Source organism: Ornithorhynchus anatinus, chromosome 16 (genome assembly GCF_004115215.2).
Source record: "Ornithorhynchus anatinus isolate Pmale09 chromosome 16, mOrnAna1.pri.v4, whole genome shotgun sequence".
In the NCBI taxonomy this organism is placed as follows: Eukaryota; Metazoa; Chordata; class Mammalia; order Monotremata; family Ornithorhynchidae; genus Ornithorhynchus; species Ornithorhynchus anatinus.
The window spans coordinates 28,305,596-28,325,800 of NC_041743.1; the positions used below are offsets into that span (position 1 = coordinate 28,305,596).

At 44.9% G+C, this 20,205-nt stretch overlaps 1 protein-coding gene across 2 annotated transcripts in view; it reads right to left on the minus strand.

Moving 5' to 3' along the window:
* VWA2 (von Willebrand factor A domain containing 2) overlaps positions 1 to 19,941 on the minus strand; it is a 34,524-nt gene extending 14,583 nt beyond the window's left edge. The window contains exons 1-6 of one of the 2 annotated variants that reach the window (XM_029080903.1): positions 19,858 to 19,941; positions 8,255 to 8,316; positions 5,817 to 5,891; positions 4,480 to 4,613; positions 2,127 to 2,236; positions 186 to 380 (exon numbers count right to left, since the gene is read on the minus strand). In XM_029080903.1, the coding sequence (XP_028936736.1) occupies positions 186 to 380; positions 2,127 to 2,236; positions 4,480 to 4,613; positions 5,817 to 5,891; positions 8,255 to 8,306 (566 nt within the window). In that variant the 5' untranslated portion in view covers positions 8,307 to 8,316; positions 19,858 to 19,941. Of the gene's footprint in view, positions 1 to 185; positions 381 to 2,126; positions 2,237 to 4,479; positions 4,614 to 5,816; positions 5,892 to 8,254; positions 8,317 to 17,620; positions 17,925 to 19,857 lie in introns of those variants that run through there. The other variant, XM_007667696.3, reaches the window with a different exon arrangement.
* Positions 19,942 to 20,205: the final 264 nt, after the last annotated feature.

The following is a 20,205-nucleotide window of genomic DNA, read 5'->3' on the forward strand; positions in this document are numbered from 1 at the left end:
AACATCCAGATGGCTTCTCAGTGATAGGTAAACTCAGTGGGTTCAGAAAGAGGTTTGAAAAGGAAAAGGACAGGAATACTGATGCCAGAGTTCCCTCCAACTGGGCAAATTTCTTGTTTCCAGGCCACTTTGCTACCGGAGGTCCCAGATGTATGGCTGTGCCTTCTCCCAGGACAGGCTCTTACCTTGGAAACCTGACTCCCACAGCAAACACCGTGATGCCCCTGTCCTTCAGCTGTTGAGCAGGCACGGTGACATTTCCTTGGGACTTGCCGTCGGTGATGAGGATCAGAATCTGGGGTACGGAGGCATTTCTTCCCCCAGGAAAACCTTTCCAGAGAATGTATTTTAGAGCGAGGCCGGTTTCTGTGCTCCCACCTCTTGAGGGAGCCAAAGGGAAAATGGGATTAGTGATTCTGGAATAAGAAACTAGGGAGGGTATATTTCGGCTGTCTTTGTTTCCCTTCACTTACAGCTGTTACCCTTTTCTTGTAAAGAAAATTTACAAGTTAAGAAAATGGGAAATTCTTCCCTATAACAAAGTTCCCAATAAATGAATTATCACATCTATATTGCTGTGCACTGACAATAATAATAACTGTGGTATTTGTTAAATGCTTACAATGTGCCAGGCACTGTTCTAAGCGCTGGGGAAGATACAAGATAATTGGGTTGGACACAGTCCCTGTCCCACATGGGGCTCACAGTCTTAATCCTCATTCTGCATATTAGGTAACTTGAGGCACAGAGAAGTTAAGTTCCCACAACAGACAAATGGCAGAGCCAGGATTAGAACCCAGGTCTTTCTGACTCCCAGGCTTGGCTCATCCACTAAGGCCATGCTACTTCATCCATTTTCACAGTTGGTTTCTAGGCAAAATACCTTGGAATTTTATTTGATGATTTCCAGAAAAAAACTGCATGTTACCAGCAGGATCAGAATTCACTGAGAAAACCTACTGTGTGCAGAGCAATTAACCAGGTGCTTGGAAACATGCAATGGAAGTAAAAGATGTAGTTCCTTAAAATCTAATGCTAGCAAATGTGAACATCATTCTTAATTCAACATCTGATACTTGAGTAGACCCTAAGGCCACCAGTCTTCCATTTATCAGAACTAAAAATCAAAAGCTCCTGCCTCCTCCTTTACAATGTTCTCCAGGGCTCACAGTCCAATGCTCTGAACATAGTAGGTGTTCAAATAAATACTGCTACAGAGAAATCCCTTATGTATAGAAAAAGATCAGTTGCCTCCTGCAAACAATTGTACTGGCATTTTATCGGTAAAAACCTGTATCCTGTTCATTGACACTAATTAAGAATTAAGAAAAATAATTTTAACAGCACTAGAGAGAGGCTAGAGGAATCTGTTTCACGGTTAAGCAATTAATCAATGACATTTACTGAGTGTTCACTGTTTGCAGAGCACTGTACTAAGCGCTTTCACATAGAGGATCAGTTCCAGATCAAGCCTGAGAATCCAACCTGAGAGCCAATCCTGGATGTACTGAAATGGTCTATCATCATCTCTCTGGTGTTTAGGAGAGAGGCAAGAGTTCCCAGGTAGCTTCCAAAGCACCCTTTCCAGTCCACTACCAGCACCATAGAAAGGAAAGACCACACAGCAACAGACTCGAGAGAAGCAATGTGGCTTAGTGGATAGAGCACAGGACTGGGAGTCAGGACCTAGATTCTAATCCTGGCGCCGCCACGTGTCTGCTGTGTGACCCTGGAGAATTGACTTCACTGTGACTTGGTTACCTCATCTGTTAAAGATAACGGATTAAGAATGACCCCTATGTGGGACACAGGGACTGGGTCCAATCTAATTACCTTATGTCTACCCCAGGCTTAGTACAGCGCCTCACACTTAGTGTTTAACAAATACCACAATTATTATTATTATTGTTAACAGACCTACCCTTTTTTAAAAGCTCACTGGAGCTCTCAAGTGGGTCAGAATCTTCTGAGCAACAGTAGGAGGGGAAACCCAGACTTCCGATCTTTCATCCAACCAACCATAGCTGCTCCGCTTTGTCGCTTGAACCCTCGCTCCCCGCACTAAATTCTCTTCAATGGCCAAGTCCCCTCAAGGCCCCACCAGGCACTTCCCAGACCATATGTACCTGAAAACAATCTTCTTGATTTTGTCTTTTGCTTCCTGCCGGGTTAAACATGAATCCAGGGGAAACTCGAGCCACGAGGCCACGCTGAACTGAACAGCTCCCACTCGGACCTGCAAGGAGACACAGGGCAGTGTGTGTAGCACGGTGACAACAATTTCAACGTGCATTTGTGAGTAATGAGGGGGAGGAGGAAGGCTTGTCACAGACCCCTCCAAATTCATGGGAGACCCCGTAGACTCTGGAGACTCTCAGAGCATTCAAGATGGGGCCCAGAGAAGGAGAAGCTTCTGGCCACTCTTAAGAGGAAGAAAATTAAAGCAGCCTACGGAAGGAAGACTGAGAGAAGTTTCCCTGCTACTTAGACAGCGAGCCCCACATCTGACAAGGACTGTGTCTGACCTAATTATCTTGTATCTACGCCAGTGCTTAGTAAAGTGCTTGACACATATTACGTGCAATACAGATATTATTGGAAAAAAAAGACCAATAACCATTACCTGGGGAGAAATGTAGCAAAGTGGTGTTTGGGTGGTAGGTGTTCTGTAAGATGCTGCTTGGACAGGAAACAGCGTCTCCCGAAAGCCATGATAAAGGGGGAAGTTTCACAAATCCCAAGAAACAGTTCGGTCAGGCACCCAACGGTTAAGACTTTTTATATAATAATGTTGATATTTGTTAAGCGCTTACTATGTGCAGAGCACTGTTCTAAGCACTGGGGTAGACACAAGGGAATCAGGTTGTCCCACGTGGGGCTCACAGTCTTAATCCCCATTTTACAGATGAGGTAACTGAGGCACAGAGAAGTTAAGTGACTTGCCCACAGTCACACAGCTGACAAGTGGCAGAGCCAGGATTCGAACCCATGACCTCTGACTCCAAAGCCCATGCTCTTTCCACTGAGCCATGCTTTATATAATTGGGGGCTTGCAAGAAAATAGTAGAGTCGACCTCCAGCTCACTGGGTGTCTCGGAAGCAAGGCATAGGGAGCTTTGACAAACTGCAATGCTATAATCTCTATGTTTTAATCATATTGGACAGTAAGTGTATTCCTTAGCCTTTAAATGCCAAAAAGGAAGTCTATAAATATCTTAAATACACCCCTTCAAAATGGCACCAGCAAAGTCTTACGTTTAATGGTTCCGCGTATCAGAACGAGCCCAGTCAAACCTTACAGCCTCCTCTGTTGGAGCCACCAAAAGGTGATTATGCTTCAAGTGTGAGAGTCAAAAACCTAAAGGAATAAAGGGGTAGACGTGCCCAAACAGCTCACATGGTCCTTAACTTAGGTGAGATTCCCCTGGATCGATCCCCTCAGACCCCACTGCTTCTTCTTCTTCTGATGAAGGCACAAGAAAAGGGCCAGAAAGGGAAGGAGGCTGAACACACACCTAAATACAGTGACCTGAAATGCTACTTTATGGAATGCTTTGGATATCCCCCAAAACCTATTCAGACCACAGCATCAGCTGTAAAAACTCTCCTTACCAGGTCAGTGAAGCTTTCCCATATGACAGCTCGCTTAATATCATCCCTTGCCCAAAGCAATACCTCAGATTTAAACGTGTATCTCGTTCCCCACAGATACTCAGGAGAGTGGCGCCTCTGCCGCTGCTTAGAGCCTGCCTCCAGACGGATCAGTGTGCCAGCTGCGAGCCTTCTCCCGCTCTCCACAGCTTCCATCAGTCTCTCATGAATGCCCTGCCAAGCTCTGCATATAGTAGCATTTGCCTGTCTTGACTTCTATTGGATTCTGAGAGCTGGCTCTGACTAGCCAGGGAAAGAGGCCCCAACAGGGTTCCAACACTTCCAACCCTGTATGTGGTCCAATTTCAGGTTTATGAGGACTGCAGCGTGCCAGCATGCTAGTTCCCATGTTGCCTCTTCTTCCTGAAGACCTCAGTATGGCTACATCTTGCACTTTAGTAACGTGACCGTTCCTTTCTCGAGTGAAGGTATTTGGCCACAGAAACTCACACTAATTAAAAGCCACCTGTCCCCCTTAAATCCTGCTGGTTTCTCCCAGGATTAATTGAGGAATGTTAGTTCAGAAACCACATCCTTGCTCTATAGTAGTCAATTGGCACTTTGAACTCAAGTAATTGTAGCTTTCCTAGTAAAAACACCACATTTTGAAAATAAGAGGGGCTGCGGTCTACAGCCCCCAACCGCAGCTACTGACTGGGATGAGATGTTACCTGGAGTCTTTCCGACCAAGAATGCAGCTGCCGGTTAACTCAGCTACAAAAGTGCCGGGTGTCCTCTCTTAGGAATTTGAGTTAAGGGGGGGGTCTCTGGTTGGGGTTTGAAAGAGATTGTGCCTCACTTTGCAAGTCATATAGCATTTGCACTCACCCTATCTGGATTGATGTCCAAGGCGTCACACAATTTAACCACAAAGTATTTGGCTGTTTCAAAGCTCCCTTTCCCAATACTGTAGGAGCCATCCAACAGAAATAAGATGTCCACAGCGGCTGAGCACTGCATCACTGCAAGAGATGGGAGAGACACAAGGTCAGTCAGCCAAGCCCAGAGCACTGTAAGTCTAGGGAGAAGCTGGAACTCTGGGAACATATTTATCACCTCATGGCTGGGCTTCCTTAATTTAGAGAGCGGGAGAAGGAGCAGGACACAGAGAGGGAAGGTGAAGAAGGAGATGGAAAGAAGGATGAACTTTAAATATGATAGGATTGGGGCAAAGTTTAGGAATAGAAGGTTTGCCAGCTCCACTTTCTCCAGTTTAGAGACTTGGCTAGTCTCCTATGTGTACTCCTTTCCTGAGCTGGGACAATGGTAAAGGTTTTTATCTGGGAAGGGTATTGTGTACTGGAATTGATTTTCCTCTCCCTGGTGATTGTCTCTTTCAAACTGTTTCTCTGTTCTATGATGATAATGGAGGTGGGTGGAGGGGTGGTCATCTGACTTGGGAATAACTACTTGTTACCTCAGATGTGTCTGTTCCAGGAGAAACCTGATCTAAATTGAGAGAGATCAGGCTCAAGCTTTCCTGTTTCAGATATTCTCTCTCTTTGCAGTCAAAGAAACACTCAGAGCCATTTGAGTGTCCTAAAGACTTGACTTGGTCAATTAGGACAGTTGCCAAAACGTAAAGATTTCTTGCCACAGGCCTTTTTTAGTCTCAAGAATAGCCTGAGCAGAACGAGAGGGAGACGTGATGGGAAGGGTTCCAGTGGCCAGCCTGCTTTTTAACCATCTTAACAAAACATCCCAAATAGCCACAATGGCAGCATGAACTGAATCATCTGCTTTACCACCACCACTTCAGAAGGGTGACTGGACCTCTCCAAAAATCCAGGTCTCAGGAATATTTCTGTGAAAGTCTGGGAATCACTAATTATTTTGGGTATTTACTTAGGCACATACTATGCTAAATCCTGCGGTAGGGGCAAGATAATTAGACCAGACATAGTGCCTATTCCTGTGGGGTTCAAAATCTAAGAGGCAATAGGAAGGGAGGGGAAACTGAAGCAGAGAGGCTAAGTAGCTTGGCCATGGTCACAAAGGTCAGTGCTCTTGTCACTATGCCACAGTAGCTGTACTGACTGTGAAGCCTAATTAATTACTAGTAACTTCCACTTTAGGAAACAATGTCCCATTATTCTTTCAGTCACCACAAAACAGAACCATAGTCTGAAGGGTTGTCTTTCCTGGCTTAAATACAATCTTCTTACATTGACTAGCTGCCGAAATCTTCATAATCGTCTCCTTGCTGGCATGGAGTTCCTGAATACAGTGGGACAGGAATGCTGTGGAAATAAACACATAGGAAACTGTTACACGCTATTCATAAAAAATCTTACAAGTCAGGTGAGAAATGCTCATCCTCCAGATATGATGCACATACCAGTAAGTGGGAAAATAATTTCTGAGGATCAAACCTGATTTCTGTTCAATGATTTGCACTGCTAGTGGGAAAGTTGAGAGTTCTCATCCATTTCCACAAGTACCCAACCCAGGTTTACTTTAGATAGGAGTCACCTTGCTAAAATATCAAAACAGGCATTCTCAACCCCATAATCCTGGCACTGTCCTCAACTCATCTCTTTCAGTCAACCTGCCTATTCAGTGTGTCATCAAATCCCATCAATTCTAGCTCTGGCAAAATCTCCAGAATCCACGCCTTCCTCTCCATCCAAACTGCTACCACACTGATCCAAGCACTTATATCCCATCTTGACTACCTCAGACTCTTCACTGATGTCTCTGCCTCCTATCTCTCCTCTTTCCAGGCCGTACTTAAACTCCCCCAGAGCATGCAGCTTAATGGAGCTCACTATGAAACCAGAGCTGAGAGCAGATTATCACTTCTTTTGGAGAAGCTGCCCAGTGGAATTGCCTAGGCATGCTAAACTCCTTATGGGCAGAGAGCATACCTACCAACTCTTTTGGACTGTACTTTCCCAAATGCTTAGCACAGTGCTCTGCCCACAGTAAACACTCAATAAATACCATTTATTGATTGATTACTGAATCTGCAAAACAATTCTTAAGGATACTGCCCTTTAACGACTTCAACGACTTCAAGATCAACAGCATTTACTGTTACTGTGTGCTGAGCACTGCTCCAGGACTTTGAGGAACACACAAAAGAAACAAGATGTGCTCACAAGGTGTGATCCTGTCCCCGGAGAGCTTACAGTTTAATGGGCTAGACGCTAGACGTAAACTGATGAGTATACCGTAGTTAAGAGCTAGAGACAAATGTAAGCATGAGACAAGAAGAGAAAAATTAAAAAGATAAATCTATGGGTACTAAGGTGGCTAATGGGCTGATCCGACTGGGAGAAGAGGATTACTTGTTAGGAGAATTAGTTAGGGAATGCTTCCTGGAAGAGGTATATAATTAGAAGAGTGCGGGGCATGAGTCAAAACCTGATGAAGCTAAGGGGAAAGGAAAGAGGGGAAGAGCATTCCAGAAGGGGGGAAAAACGCATGAGTCGAGAGTAAGATACTTTCCAGCAGATTTGCACTGGAGGAGCAAAGAGCCTAAGCTAGAATACAGCACAAGACAGCAGCTAGAAAAGGAGCCTACTGATAATGTCATGACTTCCTATAGTGCGTTCATTTTTTTCAAAGCAAATTTATACTGGGTCATTTTATTCTGTAAAGGAGGGAGAGGCAGGAACTAGTATTCACATTTTACAGATAAGGAAACTGAGGTCCAGGGTGGTTAAGTGACTTGCCCAAGGTCACAGAAAAGGCCAAGAGCAGTGTGATCTAGTGGATAGTAGATGTCCATAATAAGCACTTAAATACCATAAAAAATGAATAGTAAATTATGGTATTTCTTAAGTGTTTACCTTGTGTCAGGCACTGTTCTAAGCACTGGAGTAGATAAAAGTTCATCAGGATGGATATAGTCTCTGTCCCATATTGGGTTCACAGTCTAAGTAAGAGATAAAACAGGCACTGAACCCCTTGCAGTTGAGGAAACTGAGGCACAGAAAAGTTAAGTGACTTGCCCAAGGTCACACAGCAGGCAAGTGGCAGAGTGGGGTGGGAACCCAGGTCCTCTGGCTCCCAGGCCCATGCTTTATTCACCAGTCCTCACTGTTCCATATTTATTACTACTACTGCTATGACTCATTTTCGCTTTTTTCACTGTGCTCAGTCTCCCCATGCCTATGAATGGTTTGTCTCACTTGAAATTCTGGAATAAAATATTTCAAAGAAACAATGCACTGGAAAAATCATGGGCCTAGGAATTAGAGGTATAGATTGTAATCCCGTTGTGGGCAAAGATTGTCTCTCTTTATTGCTATATTGTACCCTCCAAGTGCTTAGTACAGTGCTCTGCATACAGCAAGTGCTCAATAAATACGACTGAATGAATGAATGACGAGGATGTGGGTTCTAACCCCTGGTCCACCACTTGTCTGCTGTTTAACCTTGGACAAGTCACTTAGCTTCTCTATGCCAAGTTTCCTCATCTATAAAATGTGAACTCAATAGCTGTTCTCCCTCCCTCAGTCTGTGAATCCCCTGTGGAACTGGTACTGTGTCCAATCTGTGTATAGTACATTTACTCCAGCTCTTAGTAAAGTATTTAACAAATATCACCAATAATATTATCATCATTACTAGGTAGAACAAATGGAAAGCAACATACCTTGGGAAAACAGGGAAATACAGAAAGCTTCCAACCACAGAAAGGGGACCATGTTGACCAAGCTGCGAATAAAACAGAAAAGTTAAAATTCTTCCAAACTCCATATACCATAGTGCTGAAGTGGAAGAGACTATCCTGTCCATGCTAAATACTTTAAAATTGTGAATGTTTTGGTTTTCCTCCCCAATCTTCCTTTTCAAAACAGCTCCTCCACCTATGACTACAAGGCTATTCCCTGTGGATTCCTAAGGCTCTTAACTTTTCTGTTCAAAACATCACTGATCTATACTGTAAGTAGCCTATACCTCTACCACCATTCAGCATAAATGCACAAGGAGCAGTGAAGCCTAGTGGATAGAGCACGGATCTGGGAGTCAGAAGGACCTGGGTTCTAGTCTCAGCCCTGCCACTTGTCTGCTACCTTGGTCGAGTCACTTACTTCTCTGTGCCTCAATTTCCTCATGTGAAAACTGGGGATTAAGACTGTAAGCGCTATGTGAGACAGGACCTGTGTCCAACCAGATTATCCTGTTTCTACCCCAGGGCTTAGAACAGAGCCTGGCACATAGTAAACATGGAAATGCCACAATTATTATATTATTGTTACTCCAAATGCAGAGCAGTGTCCCTTAAGCTATAGCCCCTATGGCCACAACTTCACCCTAAATAAGGAAAGGAGCCAGGGATTTTGGTAGCCCACAAGTCATTCAGTCTTATGGCCTGCAATCAAGCCTAGGCCCATTCAAGGCTACATTTTGGGGGAAGTATGGTATTTGATAGGCACTTATTCTATGCCAAGCACTATACTAAGGGCTGGGGCAGGTGCAATATATGCAAATCTTTCAACAGCTCATGTGGGCAGGGAATGTTTCTACTAACTCTCTTGTACTGTAGTCTCCCAAGTTCTTAGTATAGTGCTCTGTACACAATCAATAGATACCATTAATGCTATGATAACAGATTTAGTGGCAGAATTTAAGTGATAAGGCAGGCAAGTGTCGGGGCAGAGATTAAACTCATGTTTGCTGACTCCCAGCTCCATGAACTTTCCATTAGGCCATGCTGCTTTCCCTAGAGTCCTTACTGGTTAGATTCCAAGAAGACCACTTTGGTGATATCCTGGATAAAATGTTACACTACCCATCAGCCTCCTGGAAAGAAGTAGCCCAGCCTGGAGTTAACGAGAACATCTCTGTTACCTGAAAATCAAGGGACGGCAGCAAGAATCCCTTCTAAAGAGAACTAGCTAAAAGGCACTCAAGAACAAGGGACCCTCTTCCTCAGGCAGGATGTAGATTAGGATAAAAGATTTACTTTCCATTTCTAATTACCAGACAGGAGTAAAGCTCTTAATTAACCACAAAGCACCTTCCACATTAGTCATAAGTGGTAATTTAAAGGAGACTTACTTCCTCTTGCTTTTTGCCTGACTACCGTATCATTTTTGGCACAGATTGTTTGAGAGTTCAAACTGAGCAATATTTTTTGTCATCCTGGACCATCCAGCATTTAGAACAGTGCTTGGCACAAGTGATTACAAATACCATCATTATCATCATTATTATTGGAGCGTCTTAGGAGGTATGTGGGCCTGAGAGTTGTTTTAGCCTCAGAATGAAAAACATAAAAGGACAAAAGTTTCAACAGTATACAGCTTCAGAGGCTCAAAATTAATCTAATGTACCCAAGAGAAGAGTCCTATCTCTCCTTAGATAAAACACTAGGTTTTGCTTTCGTCCAGGTCTTGAGACAAGTTACTACTTATGACATGTCACCCTAGGACATTCAAGACGAGGTGCAAAGCTTTGGTTTTAGGACACTAATCCTGTTGTTCAGCTTTAAGCACAGCCCAACAGGTTCTTCTTTTTTTAATTGCAGAATTGGAACAACCCTTTATCTGCCTTCATTTCAATAAAACTAATCTCCCATTGTTTTAAGTTCACGAGGGGGAGAGCAAAGCCAAATTCTTCCCAGAAGATCACAGCAAATAAGAATAGACGAGGAAATAAATTTCAGGTGCAAAAGAATATGTAGCTCCTGCTTTATATCAACTGCACACACCTGAGTCTCTTGTATTTAAACTGGGAAAGTATAGGAAATCTAGTTAGAAATTAGTGATTTCTAATTGAGAGTCTTCCTCTCTCCCCCCTCCCTGGAGCTCTTATTTTTCATGATATTTGTTAAGCTCTTACTATGTGAAGGCACTGTACTAAGCCCTTGGGGAGATAAGCAATTCAGTCCACATTCCACACTGGGGCTCACTGTCTTAATCCCCATTTTACTGGTGAAGTAACTGAGGCCCAAAGACATTAATTAAGTGACTTGCCCAAGGTCATACAGCAGACAGGTGGCAGAGCTGGGATTAGAAGCCAGGTCCTTCTGACTCCCAGGCCTATGTTCTTTGCACCAGGCTATACTGCTTCCCAGCTCTTTGTTGAGTAGAGTCATTTCCACGGAACTACTTTCCCCCAAAACCCGTTGTCCCCCAAAACCATTTCCCCCCTCCAACTTCCAGGAAAAAGAGAGAGGTGAGGCCTCAACCCACATTTCAAACACTGTGCCAGGATTTGTTACTGCTCATGCAGCACAGCCTAGTGGAAAGAGCAGGGGCCTGGGAGTCAGAGGTCATGGATTCTAATTCTGGCTCTGCCCCATGTCTGCTCTGTGACCTTGGGCAAGTCACTTAACTTCAATGTGCCTCAGTTATCTCATATGTAAAAGGGGGATCAAGACTGTAAGCCCCTTGAGGGATATGGACTGTGTTCAACCTGATTACCTTGCATCTACCCCAATGCTTAGAACAGTGTTTGGCACACAGTAAGTACTTAACAATACCACAATTATTGCTTTTATGATCCTCGAAGGTTTCTAAAAATGCCACAAGTGTCATGCTCTGCACACAGAAAAGCACTCAATTCCATTGATTTATTGATATTCCCATGTTTCCAAACTTTATTTACCTTGTGTTCAAGGTCCTACAACTGTGGTCCATCCCCGTCCCCTCCCCCACCGCTTGCAGGCACTCCAAAACATAAATATTATCTCCTTTTCAATCATCTTTAGCAGCTCCTAAAACCTTTCTTCAGCTAACATTCACCAGTCTGATTTTCCCACTGGTTCTAAAGAAATCAGTTCATATAGCCCTGACTCCAAACAGAGCACTGTAAATCCAGAGATTTCTGAAAGCCACACACCTTCCTAACACATCTGTCCCCAAACTTCAAAGGCTTCCAAGAGAACTTAGTGATTTATATCTCCTGAGGTTTGAAGCCAGCAGAAAACTTCCAAAAATGAAATGCCATGCATGAAAATCAAGTGTAAATTAATTTAAAGGCTGTTGCTCAACATGTTTCTTTTTGAAAGTCTCATTCAGGCAAAACAAGCCAGGAGGCCCTGGCCTTGAGTGGTAGGAAATCCTGATATACCGGTCATAATTGACAATTGATGATGGAGAAACTATTTTGGCAAATCACCTCCACAATTCTTGTTACTATAAGAAGGTAGAAGGGGCAGAAAGAAGGAAACTGAATAAGCGGTAGACACGATTAGAAGGATAAGCAATAGCCGGCAATCATAAGGAAAAAGTAAGAATGTGAATCTGAATTAAATCAATCATCCAATGGCATTTATTGAGCACTTACTGTGTGCAGAACACTGTACTAGGCACTTGAGAGACACTACAATAGTGTTGGTAGACACAATCCCTGCCATGAGCCCTCATTTCCTCTTTTGCCACTCCCTTCTGCATCACCCTGATTTGCTCCCTTTAGTCACCCCTCCCTCAGCCCCATAACACTTATGTACATATCCATTATTCATTTATTTATATTAATGTCTGTCTCTCCCACTGAGATCTCTGTGGGCAGAGAATGATTTACCAACTCTGTTATACTGTACTCTTCCAAGTGCTTGGCAGAGTGCTCTGCACACAGGAAGTGCTCAATAAATGATTGACTGATTGATGAAAGGCTCACTTGTGCCGTTGTTTGGACCCAGCCTGCCACCTGAAACATAGAGGCTGGGACCCGGCAGGGCAGTCAACACAAAACCTAGCTCCTAAATGGTCTTCTCCTGCAGACCCCCGAGGTCTGGTGAGTCTCTCTTTTGGGTTCAACTGCTTTAGGGGATAAGGTAAATGTCTTGCCTGATCAGTAGCTTGCTGGCACATTAAGAGCCTTCCTCGCTCCATCAAAAAGAGGTTCAAGTCTTTACACGATTAAAGTGAAAATGGAAGATCCAATATTGCAAAGTTCCCCAAGCATGATCAAAGAGAATGAGATTGAAAGAAAGACCACCTCTGCACCTTTCAGCTGGCTTCCACACACATCTATGGCAGGAAGACCAAATTAAGTTTTTCCATCCCCTAGGGATGTGTTTCTTCTTGTTCATTTCAAAACAAACCTAACTTGACAATGTAACAGACCCAGGACAGGCTACTACTTGCTAGCTGAGATAGACAAGATGAAGTAGGTGGGGTTCTGAAGCATTTTTGGTCACTTAAAGCGAAGACAAAGAGGATGTCGTCAAAGCCCTGCCTGATTTTTAACTAATTCTGGTTGTTACTTTTCACTCACAGGAGAAGCAGCATGTCTCATGGATAGAGCACCTGTCTGGGAGTCAGAAGGGCCTGGGTCCTAATCACAGCTCTGCCACTTGTCTGCTGTGTGACCTTGGGCAAGTCACTTAACTTCTCTGTGCCTCAATTAACTCATTTGTAAAATAGGGACTAAGACTTCGAGCCCTATGTGGGACAGGGACTATGTCCAACCCAGTTTGCTTGTATCCACCTCAGCCCTTAGTAGGGTGCCTCACACATAGTAAGCACTTAAATACCATAATTATTATTATTCTCTGCACCTCAGTTACGTCATCTGTAAAAATGGGGATTAAGACTGTGAGCCCTATGTGGATATGGACTGTGTTCAACCTGATCAGCCTGAATCTACCACAGTGCCTATTACAGTTCCTGGCACAGAGTATTTAAGGAAAAAAAAAGAGATGGACTTGAAAATTCAAATAATCTTAGGCTTATTGTCTCTACCTGGGATGAATCCATTTAGACTGCCAAATAAGATGCAACTTTATGGTGGATTTGAACATCTCCAAGGTTTCCACTCCCTTGGATAATGAGTGTGTTTAAAATCCATTTAACAGTCCTGGATCTAAAGGACTTTTCACAAACTCAGTGGCAACCACCTTTTCCTCAACCATGTTGACACAGCTGAACTGGATCACCTTTTGGTGAGTAGGTGATGTGGTTCTTTGAATTGATTTCAATCAGCTGCCATTATATTCAAATAATTCTATGATCCATAAGGCACACGTGATCCCCACTTCTCAAACATCCCCAGTGGTTGCCCATCCCTCTCTGCAATGAGGAGAAATGCCTCACCATCAGTTTTAAGATACTTAATCAGCTCTCTCTTCTCCCACTACAAACCAGCCCACACACTTCCTTGTGCTGTCAACCTCTCTCTTTCTCTCACACCCTGGAACTCCCATTTCACAGCTGACCAATCACTACTATTATTACTATATTATCATACTTGCTTCTCCCATCAGGGATGGTGTGAGGACAAAATGATATCAAGTAAAAACACTATGAAAACACCAGGTATTCTGTGAGAGTGGTATCATATAATCAATAATCATAATCAATGATTATGTTTCATTTTGTTTTTAACTGCTCACCCATGTCCTAATAGTGGAACAATTTTTTGTCCTATTATATGCTCAATGTACTATAGCATCTGGACAGAAACCTCTAAAAACCATATAAAAGTGAAAAACAGCTCAAATGAAGCACCAGCTATGCTCTTGATAAATGAAAGACCAATGATTCAAAAGGCTATTCCCCAAAATGCAGAGCTGGCTGCCAGCTTGGTTTTTATAACCATGGCAAGCAGTTTGTGTAATATTATTAACTCTTTAAAAAGTTGCTTTTTAAGAGTGATAGCAAATTCCCCTAGGATCTTACAAACATTTCATGTATTACCAGGTCCATGTACCCTGAGGTTTTCTTTCAAAGGCAGGTATCTTTCAAAATAAAACCCTCTAGCACACTTAAAGTACATCCACCTTCCCGCATGATACAATCTGCTCATTGTCAAACTCTTCCTTTCCTCTGCTGCTTTTAAGTTTCAATTTAAAAAAATCTTGGAAGTCTTGTTTACTCTAGGGGAAAAAAAGAAAAAGATAAAATGGAAATTCTTTAATAGCAAAGATCCTCTAAATTCAAAGTGGGATGTGAGTGTTTGCTTTGGCTGACAGGTTATGGCTCCGGGTTTAAGGAGCAATAATGGACGAACAGAAGCGGAGTTAAAAATCAGCCATTCTACAAACACGCTGTCATGGCTGCTTTCCACCTGTGAGTTGCCTGCAGGATTCCACTAACTCACGTGAGTTGAGAAGATTAACATATGCCACCGCATTCCTTGAAAAAGCAGGTAATACTGATATCTTTCCTTCAGTTACTGAATTAGCATCAGAAGACTACGAATGTAATTTTCTCAACTCGAACTAGTGGGTGTGCCCTATTTTTCCTTCAGTTTTAAGCTTTTGTTCTCTCCCGTTGAGTTACCGCCCAAAGAGGCCTGCATTCTAGGTTATGGGAGGTGGGCAAAGAGGCTGTAGAGGCACACTGGAGCAAAAATATTCCATTTCTAGTACTCTATAACAGCAGACTTAATGCTAGTAAGCGCCTAACAAATACTATCATCATCATTTCATGGAATACTGGATAGAAGGCAAGGGCAATAACGCTTGACAACATGAGGTGAAACAAATTTGGGCGTCCTTCTCGCATGATGATGGTATTTGTTAAGCGCTTACTATATGCCAAGTACTGTTCTAAGCGCTGGCTGTAGTAAGTACTATGTATTCCCTGATAGAAGTTTTGAAACGGTTGCAGTATCTGTATCGCCTAACAATTTTTTGACCCAAAGTTGTTTAATATTAGAACCTGGTCACAAAGGACACCTACGGCAGTTTCATGCCATTAGAGTTGTTTAAAAGTGGGATCTGTACAATAAGGAAGGTAGGGTGGAAGGCAGACTGCAACAGTTCCAGCGGGGTATCTATCACAGAGCCAATTTCGCTAGCAACTAAGGAAGCAGAGATGGGATAAAAAGAGTATTGGGGGAATTACTGGGAAAAGCTCCAGAAAAAGTCTCAAAGTTCCCTCACCACATGCCTCTCAGGCTGAGAAATCTTTGGGTGGCAATCACAACTCCCCTGTGAAAAGCTGTTTGTTTTTTTTAAACCGCAAACTACTCCCCAAATTGCCATCTCCACCCACTCCCATCACCTAAGGTAAAATACAGATGAAGGATTAGTGGCCGCTTAACCAGTCTCCCTTTTAAAATGCAAATGTATTGTGAGTGCAATAAAGGGAGGGGAAATTGTTAAACTTGGCTTTCAATGTAAATGTTTGCTCTACAAAAACAAACAAAAACAATGGCCTATCACCCCGGGCTTTCACAATTATCCATCTTGGGACCGGAATCAGTCTAATCACAGTAATTTTCACACAATTACGGTAACAATCCTAACTGATCCAGAAGGCAGGGCTCTCTGTAATGCATATAAAAACTCCAGAGGCTTTGTAGAGCAAACGTGCTAATAGGCCTACTGCACCTCCGCTAAAAAGCAACTGGAAGAGAAGAATCCTACTTAAGAGTGTGAGCCCCCGGTGAGATAAGGACTGTGTCCAACCTAATAAATTTGCACCTATCCCAGCGCTTAGAACAGTGCTTGGCACATGGGAAGCGCTTAATACCACAATTATTAAAATACCATTAAATATTGCTTTAGAAGGCAAAAAGCAGTCCTCGTGCTACCAACAGATATCCTTCCATGTGCCCCAAATGCTCTAGTGCTCCCTTTTTTTGGCCTATCTAGCATCATTTTTGCTTTGTTCACAATGACAAAGTAGTGAATTTAGGAATTTTACATCATCAACGGCATTTATTGAGCACTATACTACTAGACTGGAAGCTGGCTGCGGACAGGGAATGTGTCTATTGTTATACTGAACTCTCCCAAGCGCTTACTACAGTGCCTAGCATACAGTACGTGCTCAATAAATCCGACTGAATAAGCGCTTGGGAGAAGTACGCTGGCTCCGTGGAAAAAGCAAGGGTTTGGGAGTCAGAGATCATGGGTTGTAATCTCGGCTCCGCCACTTGTCAGCTGTGTGATTTTGAGCAAGTTACTTCACTTCTCTGGGTCTCAGTTACCTCAACTGTAAAATGGGGATTAAGACTGGGAACCCCATGTGGGACAACCTGATTACCTTGTACTCCCCCCCCCCCCCAGCGTTTACAACAGTGCTTGGCACTGTAAGCGCTTAACAAATGCCCTCATTATTATTATCCCATAGCACAACCCGTAGGCACTACAGTACACCCTCCCTAGCACTGATGCCTTCTTCTGTTCAGTGTATTTATTTTGACCCTTCTGGGTGTAAATATGTTCCTCTCCCCTGTTGGAGATGGAAACGGGCTTGGGGGGTCGGAGGACGTGGGTTCTAATCTCCCTCCGCCACTTCTCAGGTGTGTGACTTTGGCTAAATCACTTGACTTCTCTGTGCCTCAGTGACCTCATCTGGGAAATGGAGAGGCCCACGTGGTAGAACCTGATCACCTTACCCCAGCGCTTAGAACAGTGCTCGGCATATATTCATTCATTCAGTAGTATCTATTGAGTGCTAAATATGTGCAGAGCACTGTACTAAGCGCTTGGAGTGTACAATTCGGCAACAGAGACCCTGCCCGATAACGGGCTCACAGAGTAAGCGCTTAACAAAGGCCACCATTATTATTATTATTATTCATTCATTCAATCATATTTCTTGAGCGCTTACTGGGTACAGAGCACTGTAGTGGACGCTTGGAAAGTACCATTTGGCAACAGAGAAAGGCAATCTCTACCCAACGACGGGCTAACAGTGGCGGTCAGGGAGGGGGCCATTTCTTTATCCCGTACTTACTTCCCCCCAGTACAATGTGTAAAATTATTAACCCACCATACTAAAATAGAACAAAAGGAAACAAAATTGGTGAATGTGTCACCAATTTCTTGCAAGTATAGTCTTCGCTAACAATTAACTCCACAGGACAGAAACAGTGGTCCAAAAACAGGGGGAAGAAAGCAGGAACGAAGCAGTAGTGTGCCTAGTGGATAGAACAGGCCAGGGAGTCAAAAGGTCCTGGGTTCCAATTCCGCCCTGCTACTTGTCTGCTTGTGACCTTGGGCCAGTCACTTCACTTCTCTGTGCTCAATAAATCCTGCTCCTCCGACCACCAAAAACCTTTTCAAGCTCTAAAGTGTCCCTACCCGACCCCCCCCCCCCCCTTTATTACTCACCAGGAGGATGCGATCGGTCTGTCGGTCGAAACTTGGGGTTATTTGGAGGGTGGTCGGGGCCGGGCGCGCTGCGGTTTGCGGGGTGGTCACCTTCTCCCCGGTTTCCCAACTGCGATTCTGCGACGGGCTGCGTTTAGCCCCTACCTCCCCCCGCCCCGCAACCCGGCGGAGCTACTCTTTCCGCAAAACGCTAAGGAAATCCGAGCTGGCTGGGAGAAAGTCCCACGGATGGCGGAGAGGTGGGGACCCTGCGCGACTCGTTGGTTTTCCAAAGGGAGGAGCCCGGACCTCCCCGCAACAAAGGCGTGCGGGATCCTTACTCACCGCCCCCGCCCCCGTTTCTCCCTCCCGGGCTTCTTGGGGGAGGAGCCCAAGTAGTCGGGGAGGGACCAGAGCTGGCCCGGCTGGGGGTGGGAGGGCCGCCCCCCAAATCGTGAGTACTGCTGTGTGACCTCGGGCAAGTCGCTTCGCTTCTCTGGGCCTCAGCTCCCTCATCTGCAAAACGGGAGGGTTGATAATGAGGGTGATTTGTTAAGCGCTTCCTATGTACCATGCACTGTTCTAAGCGCTGGGGTAGATACAAGGTAATGAGGTTGTCCCATGTGGGGCTCACAGTCTTCATCCCCATTTTACAGGTGAGGGAACTGAGGCCCAGAGAAGTGAGTTCCCCCAAGTTCACACAGCTGAAAAGCGGCAGAGTCGGAATTAATAATAATAATGTTGGTATTTGTTAAGCGCTTACTATGTGCAGAGCACTGTTCTAAGCGCTGGGGTAGATAAACAGGGCGATCAGATCGTCCCACGTGGGGCTCACAGTTTTAATCCCCATTTTACAGATGAGGGAACTGAGGCACAGAGAAGTTAAGTGACTTGCCCACACACAGCTAAGTGGCAGAGTTAGGATTCGAACCCATGATCTCAGACTCCCAAACCCGTGCTCTTTCCATTGAGACCGGGAGCCCCACGTGGGACGGGGCCTGTGTCCAACCCGATTTGCTTGCATCCACCCAGCGTTTAGTACAGTGCCTGGCACAAGCATTGGGGCTTGAGGGCAAGAGCGCGGGCTTGGGCGTCAAAGGACGTGGGTTCCAATCCCGCCATTTGCCTGCTGCGTGACCTTGGGTAAAGCACTTCACTTCTCTGGGCCTCGGTGACCACATCTGAGAAATGGGGATTAAGACTGTGGGGTCCACGGGGGGCAACCTTATTAGCTTGTATCTACCCCAGCGTTTAGAACAGTGCTCGGCACATATTAAGCGCTTAACAAAGGCCATATTATTATTCTTTCAGTCGTATTTATTGAGCGCTTATTGGGTGCAGAGCACCTTACTGGGCGCTTGGAAAGTACAATTCGGCAACAGAGAAAGACAAAGACTAATCTCCACGTGGACTACGTCGAATCTACCCCCGAGTTTAGAAAAGTGCTTGGCGTATAGGAAGCGCTTAGCAAATAGCATAATTGTTAGTACCGCAATGATTAAAGGGAAGCTCCGGGGGGGCAAGGGCTGGGTAACATGCTCCGACCTGCCCGTGGCAGCAGGATAATAATAATAATGTTGGTATTTGTTAAGCGCTTACTATGTGAAGAGCACTCTTCTAAGCGCTGGGGTAGATACAGGGTAATCAGGTTGTCCCACGTAAGGTCACAGTCTTAATCCCCATTTTACAGATAACTGAGGCACAGAGATGTTCAGTGACTTGCCCCTAGTCACACAGCTGACAAGTGGCAGAGTCGGGATTCGAACCCATGACCTCCTCAGCCTGGGGGGGCGGGGAGCGGGAACGACCCCCTCCTCAGGTTTCCGGGGCAAGTTCATTCACTCAAGAGTATTTATTGAGCGCTTACTATGTGCAGTGCACTGTACTAAGCCCTTGGATGTACAATTCGGCAATAGAGATAATCCCTGCCCAACGACGGGCTCACACTCTAAACGGGGGAGACAGACAGCAGGGCAAAACAGAACAAAGCAAAACGACAACATCATCAGGATAAATAGAATCAAGGAGATATACATCTCATTAACAGATAAATAGGCAAGTCCGGGGCTTAGTACAGTGGCGGGTAGATAGTAAGCGCTCTGCAGATACCATTCTGTAAAATGGGCCTTAAGACCGTCAGCCCCACCTGGGGGCGACCTGATCACCTTGTATCGTCCCGCGGCGCTTAGAACAGGGCTTTGCACATAGTAAGCGCTTAATAAATGCCCTCATTATTAGAAGCAAACAAGAAGCCTCACCCGATCACCTCCAGGAAGGCGGCAGTGGGTCCGTGGAGTCCTCCGGGGGCGGCTGGTCCCGTCGGCCGGATCCTCGGGAGGGGCACGGGGGGCGCAAAACTCTGCGCTGCGCACGAGGGCCCGGCCCGTCGAGCCCGTGCTCAACGCCATGTGCTCAACGGAGACCAGCTGCAGGAGCTGCAGGAGCTGCAGGAGCCCCGGGGGCCTTAGGCAGGTGTAGCCGTCCAGCCCCGCGCACGGAACCGTTTTCCGGCTAAGGGGCCAAAGGAGACCAAAGACAGACGGCCACTGTCCGATTCGGTCGCCTTTCTGCCACCTTGCCTTTTTTTTTTAAATGATATCTGTTAA